Source organism: Macrotis lagotis, chromosome 2 (assembly GCF_037893015.1).
Source record: "Macrotis lagotis isolate mMagLag1 chromosome 2, bilby.v1.9.chrom.fasta, whole genome shotgun sequence".
NCBI lineage: Eukaryota > Metazoa > Chordata > Mammalia > Peramelemorphia > Peramelidae > Macrotis > Macrotis lagotis.
Genome location: NC_133659.1, coordinates 196,873,415 through 196,888,771, shown reverse-complemented (window position 1 = coordinate 196,888,771; position 15,357 = coordinate 196,873,415). Strand labels below are relative to the sequence as shown.

Sequence of the window (15,357 nt, the reverse complement as noted above, 5' to 3'; positions counted from 1 at the left end):
AATTAAAATCTATGATGAAAGTAATAAGATGGAAAAATAGGTATATAAATGTACATTGATAGAGCTGTGAACTGGTCTGATCACCATGGAAAGCAATTTGGAACAGTGTACCAAAAGCTATCAAATTATATTCCCTTATATACCTCTAGTAGGTCTAAACCCCAAAGAGATGAAAGAAGAAAAGGACCTATATGTCCTAAAACATTTATAGAAGCAAAAAATTGGAAACCAAGGCAGACCTATCAGTTGGGGAATGATTGGACAAATTATAGTACATAAATGTGATGGATTGCTGTTGAACTGTAAGAAATAATGAAGGGGGATGGTTTCAGAGAAATCCTAGAAAACTTGTATGCAAAATCTGATGCAATCAACTAATGCAAAGTGAAGGGAGTAAAGCCAGGAGAATAATTTATAAGATAATAACAGTATTATAAAGGTAAATGAATTTGGGAAGTGATCAATACAATGACCAATCACAATTCCAGAGGATTTATGTTCAAACAAGGTTATTATTCGAGACAGAGAAGTGATGTGCTCAGACTGAGTCTTTTTTGGATACAGCTAATGAGGAAATTTGGGAATAGCTAGATACAATTAAGAAAACTCACCTTACTGAGTTCAAATCTGGCCTCAGAGACTTACTAGCTGTATGACAAGTTACTTGGGCAAGTTACTTAACTCTACTTGCCTCAGTTTCCTCATCTGTAAAATGAGCTAGAGAAGGAAATGCTAAACTACTGCAGCAAGTTTGTCAAGAAAAGGGGTCATGAAGAGTCGGACATAACTGAAAAATGGAAAACTAAACAAAATATGAAGGAATTTGTTGTGCTTGACTATACACATTTTAACGTTGATTTTGTTTTTCTCGCTTTCTCGATGATGGGGATGTGGACCTTTGCTTAAAAACCAGAATAAAATTTAATTTAAAAAAAAACCAACTAGAATCTCTACTCAATTCCACAGAAGGGAGGCTCTGAGCAAACAGAGTTCTATCAGGGTGAACCATGACTAAGTATGTCTCAGAAAAATAAGACTGAGTATCTGGGGAGAGCCATAGAGGGAGGCAGAACAGATCAAAGCCCTCCTCACCAAACTAGAAGGAGAGTGGGAAGCATGTACAGACAGGAAGACATCTTACAGATAACCTGTAAACACTCCTGTCTTCCCCTATTAGAATATAAGCTTCTTGAGGGCAGGGGTTGCTTCATTTTTTTCTCTAGTTCCCTGGTGTTTAGCTCAGCATGGCATGTAGTAAACTAAACCCCAAAGAGATTAAAGAAAGGAGAAAAGGACCTATATTGCTTATTGATTGATTGATCAGGGATCTCTCCCCTATAGTCTCTAAATGGGGCAATCCTATCCCTGTACTCTTCCTTTGTTTCCACTATACAATCCCCAAGGAAAGTCCATGCCATTCCCAGGAGCTATGTGACTCACAGTACCTACCATCCCATACTCTCTTATTTTTTCCTTGTGGCTGACAGTTTCTCAGACACTACCTAGCTTGGATGTATTAATAGCTGAGCACAGGCAGAATGTGGGGGAAGGAGGCTATTGAGTGCCAGCAGCTGACTCCTTTAAAGAAGCAGACTCTTTTCTAAAAAGAAAGAAAAGAGGGTAGTGGGCAGGCAAGAGAGGAAGGGGAGAGGAGGGGAGAAAAGGGGAGAATGGGAAGAAGCAAGAGAGGGAGAGGGAATGGAATAGAAGGGGAGAGGCAAGAGAATGAGGAAGAGAAAAGGGAAGAGAGAGGGAGGAGAGAGATGGGGAAGAGGGGAGAGAAGGGAGAAAAGACAGTGGTAGAAAGAGGAGGGAGAGAGAGAGGGGAGAAGGGGGAGAGGGAAGAGAGAAGGAGGGAAATGGGGGGAGAAAGAGTGGGAAGATGGAAGGAGAGAGGAGAGAGAAAGGGGAAGAGAGGGAAAGAGAGGGTAGAGAAGGGGAAAAGAGAGGATGGAAGAAGAGAGAGGGCAGAAAGGAGAAGAGAGGAGAGAGAAAGGAGGGGGGAGAAAAAGAGGGAGAAGGAAGAGGAAGGGAGATGGGGGAAAGAAATAGCAGGGAGAGAGAAAGCTTAGCTTCCAGAGGCAATAAGAAGGTCAAACCCTTCCATAAGAGACTGAGGAATGGTAAGTAACTCAAGTTTGAGGCAGCAAGTTCAATTATCTAATGGAATTTTGATAAGTGGTTCTAGAGAAGGAACATTAATGGGAAAAAGACTGCCTTTTGTAACCTTGGGCAACTGACTTAACTTCAATAGGACTCAGTGTCTTCAGTAGTTAAAAAAAATCGGATTTGATGAGATGAACTCTGAGGTCCCCTTGGGTTCTAATTCTCTGATGAACAATTTGGTAATATCAAAGGCTTTTGGAGTAAGAGATTAGGGGGCGAAGACAGGGAAGAAAGAATGGGGCCACAGGATGGAGCAAAGAGAATGATGTTAGGGCCCCTGGAGGAAGAGGGTGGCAACCCTCAGGCCCTAGCCTTGCTTCACCTCTTTTTCCCCTGGTCTATTCAAAATCCTCTTCCCCTAAATCGGCCTTTACAAACTAAGTCATCCTCCCTCCAACCGTCTGCTCCATTCATTCACTTTCCTTGGGTTTCCCACACACTGTTCACACTGTTAAGCTTTTCCAAGTCTATTATTTTATTGGACAAGTTGGGATGTAGGCTTCCTCATTAGAGGGAGGACAGCTTGAGGACAGAGCCTCTTAACGATGAAGACTGCTTCCCCATCATCAATTTGGGAGCACCCTCCCTCCAGATCCTCTCCCAGAGCCCAGGATGGATTATATTCGGGGGTGGGGTGGGGTGGAAAGGTTTGGACAAATGAAGTGATGATACCAAGAAGTTCTCAGCCAGGACGCAGAGGAAACATAGACTCCACCCAGGCCTGTTTTTTCTGGAATAAGCCATCAGTCTCAATCAAGGTTGGGAGACAGTGGTGGTATAGTGAGGGCTTAGGAGAATGGAAGACCAGAGTTCAAATCCTGCCTCAGACCCTTCCTGTGTTATTTAACTTCTCAAACTCACTTTCCTCATCTATAAAATGAGGACAACTAAAGAACCTATTTCACAGTCTGTGAAGATAAAAATGAGATTTATATATATTACAGAATTTTCTTTGAATTGCCATATAAATGCTTATATTATTACTATCAATTGTATTTAATAACCTACTGGCAAATAACAGGAGACACTCTGCTAGGTACTGGGGACATGAGGATAATGAATGAAAAAAAATTTAAGTGCCCTGGTCCCCTGTGAGGATAGGCACTATTATTTTTTAAGATTGGGAAATTATTTTTAAAATTCCCATTTTATAGATGAAGAAGTTGAGTCCTTGCAAATGACTTGACCAAGGCTTCATAGTGAAATGCCAGGCTCTCATCAACTGCCCCACCCCTCTCAGGACCCCCAACACCACCACAAAGCACAACCAAGGGGTAGCTGCAACTCCAGACTCAGGCCCTGGCCTAGATCACATTTGCTTGCTGAGGAGCCAGGTGGACAAAGGTAAAGGGAATCTCACTACCCTAGCGCTGAAATCCCAAGCCTCTAAGGACCTGGGCTAGGGGGACTCCCCTGATTCACCAGAATAAGGCTAGGACTCCCCGGAATCAACACGGAGCAGCAGGAAGGGGAAGGCAGCTAAAAGGTTTGGTGATGCTATACCTCTTTGAAGTTATCGAAGGCAGCCAAAATGATTTCATGTCCACCTCGCACAAGACAAACAGCAGCCAGCAGCTCCAACACAAGAGCCTTGGTTCTAGAAAGAGATTTGGGGGAGGATGAGACAGGAAAGAAATGTGGGCCAAGCTGGGAAGGAGGGATGGAAGAGCTTGGAAGGGTCTAGATGGCTGGATCAGAGAGAGGCAGGGTAGGGTGGGCCTGGACTGGGAGTAGTTGGGGGGTTGGAGGGGGTAGAGAGTGTGGGGGAGTGGGGCAGGGGGAAGCAGTCAAGGTCAGGAGCCAGAAGGGAAATACAGACACAGCTCTGGGAGAGTTGGGACCTCACCTGGGACTCTTGTTGTTGAGGCTCAGGGTAATCTCATTGACACAAGCAGGATGGTTCATGACAAGACTGAAACCAGACTGGGGAGAGAGAATAGTCCATAAATCAACACATCATTACAAGGTCTATCCAAACCACATGCTCCCTAAAACTCCCAGTGTGGCCCAGACCAGATTAAAATGTTTGTTGGGAAATGTTTAACAAAATAAACAAAAGCCAAAACAATATGATGTTAATTTGTGGTTTTCTAAATCAATATGAGGCCCTCAGGGATCTGTATCTATTTGAGTTTTGACCCCTAACTCTATTTAATCCTGGAAGGGTATATATAGCAAGTGAGATTATTTCCATTAGATAGATGAAAACCGAAACCGAAACTTGAAAAACTTCAAATCTGAAAAGATTCTGCCCAAGGTCACTCTACTATCAGAGGTATCAGAATCAGATCTGAAGCTAGACTTCTTGACTCTGAGTCAGTTCCATCATGTCCCCTGCCTTTGGGCAAGAAGTGGTCAAATTTCCCCACCTCCATCTCTAGGAGAATTCCCACATTCTCCCTCAGCCTACCCTCACCAATAGAATCACCCAATCTCAACTCAGAAAAGATTTCAGAGACCATTTGTATCTATCCAGCCCTGACTGAAGGCCTCCAATATGGGGTAGCCCACTCCCTCCTGAGGCATCCATCCCCTTTTAGGATTTCCATCTATCAATCAAACTAAAAAGTTTGTCTCTCAGCAACTTATTGCCCCTGGTTTTGATCCCTTAAATACCACCCAGAACAGATTTAATCCTTCTCTCCTCCATGAGAATCCTGTAAACAACTATGGGTTCCCCACCCCCTCCCCAATGTTTTCTTTTTTTCCCAATTCCTTTAAGCAGTCCTAGCTTCTTTATATATTACCTCTCTTCAATCTCTTGCTTCAATCAAAGTACATTTCTTCTTATCCAGTTGTAGTCACTATTTTCTTTCTAAATATTCCTTTATCCTTTTAAAGGCCTAAATTAGAGTTTTCTCTAACCTTTTCTATTCCAGGCTAAATGATCCTGGTTACTCTATTTCCCACAAGAGTTAGTTAGGTTAAGGGACTCAAACTGGCTCTCATAAGAAAGCCAATTGTTACATTTTCAGAGGAAACATTTTCACCTTGTTAAATTCAAGTGGGAACATTTTTACCTTGGAAATCAGTAAATGTTATAAATCAGGGTTTGATTGTCTAGACTTAAAAAAAAAGTGAGAGAGACCATAGATGATGAAGTAAAATCAAAATTTTTACAGTAAGTTTCCACTGACATATATATAATATATACATCATATATATTTATATACATATATATTTACTGAATATATTCCTGAATCATATTTATAAAAGAGCCATACTAAATTGATAAATGGTCAGAAGATAAGACCAAGCAGTTTTCAGAAGTAATCAAAGCTTTCTCTAATCATATGAAAAAAATGCTCTAAATAACTGTTGATTAAAGGTAAATTAAAATAACTGAGATACCATTTCACACCCATAAGAAACAAATACTGGAGGAATTGAGGTAAAAATAGGTACACTAATGGACTAGTGAACTAGTCTAACCATTTCTGGAGATCAATTTGGAATTATGCCCAAAGAACAATAAAGCTGTGCATACTCTTTGACCCAGCAAAACCACTACTCAGTCTGTATCCATAGAGATAAAGAGAAAAAGGAAAAGGACTCATGTATAAAAAAATATTTAGAGTGAATCTTTTTGTGTTGGCAAAGAATTGGAAATCGAAGGGATGCTCATCAATTGGAGAATAACTGAACAAGTTGTGATATATGATTATGATGGAGTGCTATTATTGTGCTAGGGAAAATAATAAAAGGGGGTGGTTTCAGGAAAAAAAACATGGCAAGACATATGAACTGATGCAAAGTGAAGTGAAAAGAACTGGGGGATCATTGTGTATAGAAAGAGCAATACTGTGCAATGATCATCTGTGAAAGACTTGGCTACTAGATCAATACAGTGAGCCAAAATCATTCCAAAGGACTCATGATGAAAAAATGCCATCCACCTCCAGAGAGAGAACTAATGAACTCTGTGTGCAAATTGAAGTATAATTTTCTCACTTTATTTTTCTCGCTTTTTAAAAAAATATGACTAATATGGAAATGTTTGTATGATTTCATATGTATAATTGATATCATATTACTTGTTTTCTCAGTGAGTAGGGGAGGGGTAGGAGGAAGGGAGAGAATTTGGTACTCAAAATTTAAAAAGAAAAGAATGTTGAAAATAGATAATCAATTTTAATTTTTTTAAAGAGAGAAAAATATCAATAATTTAGATTATACTTAAATGTATATCATACATATTATAGATAGATAGATATAGATATATCATATGCTGTATAACTATTTATAAATAAATTTTTTTCTGGAGAGCCGGTTGTTAAACATTTACCAGCACACCATTCCTTGGCTTCCATCCTTTTCCCTTTCTTCATTATTCTGGGGTAGAGTTGGTAAACAGTGTCTGAGGCTGATAAAGGAGTGCTTAAATAGAATTCCAGGGTTCAAGGTTCATCCCCAAATTAAAGAAAAATGGCATGAAAGGCAGTATGATAGATTTCAGAGTTATGGATGGTGAATTAGAAGACTTTGTTCATCTCCTGACTCTTAGATAGATGATAGAGACTCAGAGAGTTCCCTCATCTAAAAAATGAGGAATAATAACAATTTATTTGGTTCACCCAGATTAATAAGAATCTGAGATTAGAGTTGAACTCAAGTCTTCTTGACTCCAGATCCAGTGAGCTATCCATTGTAAAATCTGGAAAAAATAGTATCTACCTCCCAGGATTGTTGTGGGAATGAGACTAATCTTGTCAAGATCTTTGCAAATCTGGGGCAGCTAGGTGGTGCAGTGAATAGAGCACCGGCCTTGGAGTCAGGAGTACCTGGGTTCAAATCCAGCCTCAGACACTTAATAATTACCTAGCCGTGTAGCCTTGGGCAAGCCACTTAACCCCATTGCCTTGAAAAATCTAAAAAAAAAAAAAAAAGATCTTTGCAAATCCTAAAGCACTATACAAAATTCTTTTTTTATTATTACTACTTTTTTTTCTAATTGTATAAACTATGTCTTCTCATCCTATGTAATTCTTGCCCATGTCCTCCCATAAAGTCTCTACAAGGGGTTTTTGGGATCATCTAGGTCTCCTCTGACATAATACAGATAACAGTGAAAAACACAGCACTCTCTGTCAGTTAACTATCCTTTCCACAAGGTCAATCCATATCCTCTTCTGACCATGTATGTCTTCTGCAGCCATCTCTCACAATCTTGGGGGGGGGAGGGGTTGGTTTTATTTTTTGGCAAGGCAAATGGGGTTAAGTGGCTTGCCCAAGGCCACACGGCTAGGTAATTATTAAGTGTCTTTGACCGGATTTGAATCCAGGTACTTCTGACTCCAGGGCTGGTGCTTTATCCTCTGCGCCACCTAGCTGCCCCATAATCTCTCACAATCTTGGACACAATTCTTTGCTGATAAAATGGGACAATCTACTTGTCCCTGGTCCTCTCTTGCTGCTTGGGTAATCTACCACTTAATTCTTTAGAGGCTAATTATATTCCATGACTCACAATAAAAGCATTATTGAGAGATAATTGGAATCATTAAAATCAAATTAAAATTAAACCTTTCCTCTTTTTAATCTCCCAGCATGTGGCTGGAAGTGTCTAAGGGTGGTGGTGTAAAAACAGTATGTACACAGTAGGTGCATAATTAAAATCAAAAAATCTTTAAAAACAGCAAGTAATTTTCCAGATGCATTCGAGTATGATTTCTTCCTCTTGTCCAGTTCTAGAATCAAGTCAGCCTCCATCAATAGGGTAGATCCAAAGTATACATGGACAGTTATGCCAAACTCCCTTGAGTAATTACAGACACCATTTAGGAGACTTTGTCACATTCTGGGACTTAATACAATCAAACAGTTTCCAAACTGTGTGATTCATAGCTTTGCTCCATTTTCCTCTATTCTGACAGTCATTGCTCAAGACTGAGGACCATTTTGCATTTTTTTTTGTTTGTTTTTTGGGTTGCCATGGCCAGATAATTCCTAGGCAAGACTATTGACTAGGAGTCCCTGGAGTTCAAACCTAAAACCCCAAGAGCTGGGGTTGAGCTATTCCACCCACCCCCGCTGTCTGAAATTATCCTAAAGGCCCTGCCATCCCCTCTCCACCCTGGGGCCAGACTGAGCTTACCTGGTAATTCATGATTGCACGGAGACACATGATGCAAACATGTACATCGTCCTTCTGGCTGACGATACGGGAGTTCCTCAGGGTCTTCCGGCTGTGAGCTGGGTTTAGCCTAGATCATAGCAGAGATGTGAGAGCCCAGAATTTTCTTGGGACCCCCTCCTCCTGACCCAGCTATTACAAGAGGAACTAAACTTTCCAAGAGTTATAGGTCTGTGAGGCCCTCCTCCCTCCCACTAATTACCAGTCAGCCATAGTCCTACAATGACAGACCTAATTAGGGCCCCTAGGGGCTTCACCATCCCCTAGAAAAGGACAGATAATATAGGTTCCCCATTTATGCTCGTGACACATATCAAACTGTCTTCTAGGAGAGATCCTGTTCAACTCCAGGGGTAGGGAATTAGATTTCAGATAATTTAGGCTAGCAGACTATAAACTCCTTGAGGGCAAAGACTGTGGCCCTTTCCCCTTTTTATCTCCCATCATCTAGCTGGAAGTGTTTAAGGGTAATGGTGGTGTAAAAAAGAGTAGGCATACAATAGGTGCATAATAAATGTTCTTGACATGCTTGTTGGTGATTTATACTCTTCCAATACTTTGGCTTACAAATGAGACAAGAGGAAAGGTTACAGTATTTGATATCTGGGGCCCTGAGTTCGAATACAATTTGAATAAATTTGCTACTTAATATCTGATTAATCTTGAGCAAATCAGTTTTCCCCTTACTAGATCTCAGTTTCCTTATATGTAAAATAATGGGGATAGGGGGGCAGTTAGGTGGCACAGTAGATAGAGCACCAGCCCTGGGGTCAAGAAGATCCGAGTTCAAATCTGACCTCAGACACTTAATAAATACTTAGCTGTGTGACTTTGGAGACCTTAACCCCATTGCTTTGCAAAAAAAAATAAAATAACATAAGGAGGGGGGGTAGACTAGATGACTCCCTAAGGTCCCTTCCCAATCTCATTTAGTGATTCTAGGATATAAACACTTGAACAAAGTTAAGTCCTGCCTGGCCCTGAATCGTGAATTTGAGTTTGTTTACACTTGTGCACCAACCTGGTCCCTGGAGGCAAGAGAGAGGCCTGTCTGATTTGACCTTCACATACCCAATGGGCATGATGCCAGACGACCTTGTTGCTTAAGCAAGATTTTGTTGGGCACCAAATGATCAATTACTATGGCCTCTGGTATAACTGACATAAATGGAATACATTTTATCCCTTTCTTTCAAAAGCAAGAGGACTTTGAGCTGAGCCTCCTTGGGAGTCTCCCCAGCTGGGCCCAAGGTGGCAATGGAAAAGTGGGGATCACCAGGGGATTCAAACAGGCTGAACGCAATCACCTTGGTGGAAATGCTCCTGGATTTGGGGTGGGGGACAGTCAAACCACAGCTCTCCAATAATGCTAAATCATGCTAGGACTGACCCCCCCCAGAAACAGAGATAGACCCCAAGCATGCACCCCAATCCTGCCAGAACATTACATACCGGGGAGAAGGGGGACATCTAGAGGCAGCAGGAGAAAAGAAAGAATTAAAAAAAGAAGTAAGAAAAGAGTCTCCAGAGAAGTATCCCTTTATCCCTTAGGCAGCAAGGTGGTGCAATCCTGGGCTTAGAGTCAGGAAGAACCAAGTTCAAATCCCACCTCAGACACTTACTAGTTGTGTAGCAAGTCACATAATCTCTCTGTGCCTCAGTTCCCCCATCTGTAAAATGGGGGAATTAGACTTGCTGACTTCTAAGGTCCCCTTCCAGTTCAACATCAACAATTCTATGATCCTTAAGCTTGAGATAACTTTCTACCACCAGGCTGGAACTAACCTGGCACGACCACTACTGCCAACCCCTCCCTTAGCTACTTTCCTTCCATCATCACCAAGTGCCCAGTGAACATAGTTTATTTCCTGTCTAAGTCCTTGCAGGGATTCTCTCTAGACCCTTTCTAGTAATGTCTCATAGTTCACTTTCTTCCTAATCTACCCAAGAGGACCCCACAGGACATTTGGGGTTATCCCTGCTCAGGCTGGCACCTCTTGACAGAGTGGCACTTTCTGGGAATGCTTCCATGGGCTCATCTCAGAGATGTCTTCTCCAGAGAGGCCCAGGGGAAGCTAAGCTCAACCCACAAGCCACATCCAAACATTGCTCAAGACATTAGAAGGAAGATGAACAGAGTCCTAGTTACCTGACCGTCAGGTGGCGGCCCCTGCCCTGGGGCTGAGAGGAGGAGGAAGGAGGTGGAGAGCCTTTGCCAAGATCTTCAACTGACTGGTCCAGAGGCTTGCTCTTCTCTGGGCTGGGGCTGCCATTATCTGTGCTCTCCATGTCATACCTGTGGGGGCAGAGGTATTGGTGGGCTATAGAGTCAATCTGGTGAAAGTAATGGTGACAGCGGGAAGAGGTCAGAGCCAGGAGAGACCCAGTGGTGATCAGGGAAAGACCTCCAAAGTCAACAGAGGGAAGGAAGGACATAGAATATTAGGGGGCACAGATCAGTAGAGAAGAGATGAGCAGGGAAGATGGTTATAGTCAATAGTGATCTCTATTGGCTCCCCTTGGGGAGCTGGATATGGGGAAGAGGTACCAGGAATTCTGCTAAGCACTTTACAAAATATTATCACATTTGATCCTCAGAACAATATTGAAAAGTAATTATTGTTATTATCCTCCTTATTACAACTGAGGAAACTGAAGCAGAGGTTGAACGATTTGCCCAGGGTCATACAGCTAGGAAATTGTCTGAGGGTAGATTTGAACTCAGATCTGCCTGACCACTACAAGTCCAGCACACTATCCACTGGGTCACCTAACTGCCTCTGACACTATGGAGATTGCAAGGAAATATATAAGATCATAGGCATTAGACAGAGACTGAAAGAATCTTAGAGATATCAGTCCAGCTCATTCATTTTTACAGAAAAACTGATGTCCAAAGAATGGGAAGGCATGCCTAGTAGCAATATATTTTGTATTGTAATTTTTTTGAATAAATATTGTCCTTATGCCCAAACCTCAATAGAATACAAGCTCCTTAAGGGCAGGGACTATGTTGCTTGTGTCTTTGTATTTCCAACACCTCACACAGTGTTGGTACTTAGTTGAACCTTATAACATACTTGAAGAAAAGAAAGAAGAGGGAACTAAGGTTCTGAACTAAGGTACTCTTAACTATAAATGTGGTACTCTTACCATTAGGGCTCAACAACTATCTTGAGATTATGGATTATTTTGGGGTCTCCCCATTGCTATTTCTTACACCACCCAATAACATGGCCTATAGTTCCATGAGACAAAATTGAGTATGTAAGTATGTTAGGGTAGTGGGATTTGGCAAAGGGGAAAAAACCAAAAGAAACAGAGCCAGGCTACTGTGCCAGGAATGACTTGACCACCAACCTAAGGATCGATGTGGGAGGAGGAAGGTTATGATGTTAGAATGTTCAACTACTTTTAATACTTCCTAAATGGGGTGAAAAGAGGCAAAAATGGAATGAAGGGAAAGAGGGGATTATTGAGGTGGTCTTACGTGACTGAACATTGGGCAAAGGCCAGGTATTCCAACAGCACATCCAGGCCCTGGTTCTCTTCATTTAGGAATTCTTGCACCCACCTATAAGAGAAAGGACATAGTAGGGAGAGGCAACTTCCTCAGAAGCCAAAAGGAAAAGACAATACTACTGTCATTCTTTCTATGCCAAACCTAAGGGCATGGTGAGGAAGGAGAAGGTAGAGAAGAAAGTGAACCTCTCAGCAGTACAATGCTATCTTCCAGGCTCCCTAGGGAAATGTCCACTCCTCACAGTGCCTTCCAGGCACCAGACACACCCTGGTATTGGCTCATCAGACAGCAGCTTCCAGGACTAGCTGTGTCCATGCCAGGAAGTTCAGAATATAGACTATTTGGTATCTATTTGGTACAGGGGAGGAGGGAGTTCAGATAGATGGAGAAGAGAAAAAGCCCATCCCCATCTCCTGCTGGAAGAAAAGAGAGCAAGGGAAGGTATAACCCAAGTCCATGCCAGGATATAGACCAACCAAAGATCTGTGAACTTGTTTTTAAAAATAATTTGATAGTTGCATTTAGTTATATTGCTTTTGAGAGTTGTAATTCAATATAACTGAAATCTTATATATTTTCTTTTGTGCATTCAAAAACATTATTTTGAGATGGAGTCCATAGGCTTCACCAGATTGTCAAAGAGATCTATGGTTAAGAATCCGTTTTAAATGGATATCATTTTCTCCCCCAATACAGAGACACTTCAGTTCCCTGAAACAAAGACCAAAAAGAAAAATAGAGCTCTTCTATGGTGAAAAAAGCAAGAAAAAGGGTCCCAAACTTACACCCTATATTAGGTTCCCCCAGTACTGCTATGACATGGGAAGCTCAGGGACCCCTCACTCACCCAATGTGGTTGGTCCTCAATGAAATCTCCAGCTCCCGAAGGACCTGCGTGGATTCCTGAACTCGCCTCTTAAACTAGGAGTCAAAGGCAGAGGAAGTACAGTAGGTAGGAATCCCAAACCTGCCCGTCCTCCTTCTTTTCAGGGCTCACCTGAGTCCCTTGGATGGCAGCCAGGAAAGCAAGCAAGCAAACAAATACACACACCCCACCCCACCCCCAGTGGGCACACCCTTTTCATGCTCCTGCCTCCCTTTCCTGCCCACTTTCTCACATCTGCTAGGACACTGACCGTAGCTGTTCATGTCCATCTATCCAGGGCATTCTCTCCCTTGTACACACATACACATTTCCCTACTTACATCCTCTATTCCTGGTGCGCAAGTTATGAGAGGTGCAAGGGAAGAAAGAAGCAAGACAATATAAGAGGAGAAAGATACCCCCAGGTTTGTCATCCAATCAGCTGTCACCTTTCTGCTGACTCCACCTGTCTCCAGGTAGCTCTTGAGTTTTTGGATATAGGCCGCTGGGGGATTCTTGACTTGAAACCGTTCCTGGGAAGTGGGAAAAGAGAAAAGGGAGAGTCTCTGAGTGCTTCCATAGCCCAGCTACACATCTGTCTTCTCAAACACACAGGATGGGACATACCCAGAGGCCTTGGAGAAAAATAGGGAAATCTGACTGAAAGTGGTGGAGGGGAAAGAAAGAGGTATATAAGAGAATAGGGTATGAGCTAAAATAAGTCTTGGAGATCACACAGGCCAACCTTCTCATTTTACAGCGGAGGGAACTGAGACCCAGAAAAGCTGTGATTTGCCAAGGAAAAGTAGAAAAAAAAACACACTTAAAATGAAAAAAAAACACAGAATCTGACATCAAAGGAAACAGGTTCAAATTCCACTAATGTCATTTACTATCTGTGTAATCTTGTACAAGTGGCATAAGCTTTCTAAGCCTTAGTTTCCTCACCTGTAAAAATAGAAGATTGGATGGGATGACCTCAAAGATCCCTGGCAGCTCTAAGTCAGGAAGTTGGGAGCAAACCAGATAGAGTGTTAAATTTGGAGTCCAGAAAATTGTGTTTGAATCCTGCCTCAGAGAGGTACCAGCTATGTGACACTGGGCCAGTATTTTACCTCACGTGTAAAATAATAGTATCCACCTCTTAGATTGTTACAAGGACCAAATGAGATTCCTTAATGTTGTGGTTATTCAGTTGTTTTTCAGTCCTGTTTGACTCTTCATGACCCCATGTGGGGTTTTCTTGGAGTGGTTTGCCATTTCCTTCTCCAGCTCATTTTATAGATGAGGAAACTGAGGCAAGCAGGGTGACATGATTTGTCCAGGATCACACAACTAGTAAAGTTTGAAGGCCCAGCACTCTCTCCACTCTCTCTACTCTCTCCACTACCTGCCAGCAAACCTTAAAGTCTTACTGAAATGCTAGCTATTAATTAAAACTGGTCCTATGAACAAAACATAGACAGGATTTGAACCCAGGCCTTCTGGCATTCAATCCAGAATTAGTAATAATCTATTCAGAGCTGTAAGGAACCTTAGATCTGTCATCTAGTCCAACCCCCTTACCACCTCCCCAACTACTTCATATAAAGGAAATGAAACTGGGAAGGGAAAAAGAGAAATGAGGACATGCAGATGTGTTGAGATTAAAGAAGGCAGACTCAAAGAGACATAGAGGGAGGGAGGGACCTTCCATCTTTGACCATCAGTCCCTTGTCCGATAAAGGGAAAGGAAGGAAGCCAGACTCATGGCCAACAACTTTGTATATATTTCAACTTCTTGTCTGCTAAAAGTCACTGTGATGTTGAACATATGTTGAAGAACCATTTTTTACAAAAATCTCTAATATTTCTTTCCCTCTGCCCTTCCCAACCTCATCCCTGGTACTCAACACAACCAAATGGTTCTTTCCAATTTGGCCCTTGCCTCCAGCATTTAAACCCATCCATTCCAAGAGTTAAGGATGCTGAAAAAATACTTATAAGGGACCCATATAGTGTAACAGAGTGAATATTGGTTTGGAACCTCAATGTTCTCATCTTTTAAAAGGGAATAACAATATCTATACTATGTACTTTATGTGGTAACTGGGAAAGTGCTTGGACTTTCCCCTGCATCCCCCCTACCATGACTCATATTATATTTATATATGTGTATGCTTTTATATATGCATAGAATATCACACTATACATGTGAGGCATGTGCATGGATGGTTTCTGTAAAGTTGAAAGGGATGGATACCAAATTCATTTTCAAAAGCCCTCCAGCTCCATGGCCCAGCCCCTAACATATCTCTTAACTTTAGCCTCTGACCACACCCTCAGGCCCCAAGAAAGTCCTAACGGCCTTGTCTTGTGTTGACAGAGAAACACCGCTAGATGGCTCCCTGGACCCTTCCCAACTTCTCTGCCCACACTGCCACCTTGAGCAGTGGGCCCAGAAGCCATGCCCCTCCCCATCCAAGAATAGGGCTCAGAGCCATGGGAGGAAGTTCTGGAGCCAACATTCTGAGTCCACTGCCCTGGTCCACCTTCTCAGTGGCCTAGGGCAGCACCATTTGCATCCTTGAGGCTGGCACTCCTGGTTGCTCTCTCCTTTCCAAAGCCTTCCACCCCCTCAAAGCCATCTGCCCAGCCTAGGAGTGGCAGCTGCAGAGGTCTTAGTAGGCA

At 42.2% G+C, this 15,357-nt stretch overlaps 1 protein-coding gene across 6 annotated transcripts in view; it reads right to left on the bottom strand.

Annotated features, from left to right (window-relative positions):
- Window positions 1-15,357, bottom strand: part of FMNL1 (formin like 1) — an 86,725-nt gene that overhangs the window by 15,828 nt on the left and 55,540 nt on the right. For 3 of the 6 annotated variants that reach the window (XM_074224362.1, XM_074224358.1, XM_074224363.1), the window contains exons 3-10: window positions 13,107-13,220; window positions 12,670-12,743; window positions 11,790-11,873; window positions 10,449-10,595; window positions 9,752-9,769; window positions 8,261-8,369; window positions 4,013-4,089; window positions 3,670-3,763 (exon numbers count right to left, since the gene is read on the bottom strand). In XM_074224362.1, coding sequence (XP_074080463.1) covers window positions 3,670-3,763; window positions 4,013-4,089; window positions 8,261-8,369; window positions 9,752-9,769; window positions 10,449-10,595; window positions 11,790-11,873; window positions 12,670-12,743; window positions 13,107-13,220 — 717 coding nt within the window. The remainder of the gene's footprint in view (window positions 1-3,669; window positions 3,764-4,012; window positions 4,090-8,260; window positions 8,370-9,751; window positions 9,770-10,448; window positions 10,596-11,789; window positions 11,874-12,669; window positions 12,744-13,106; window positions 13,221-15,357) is intronic. The other 3 variants (XM_074224360.1, XM_074224361.1, XM_074224359.1) reach the window with 3 other exon arrangements.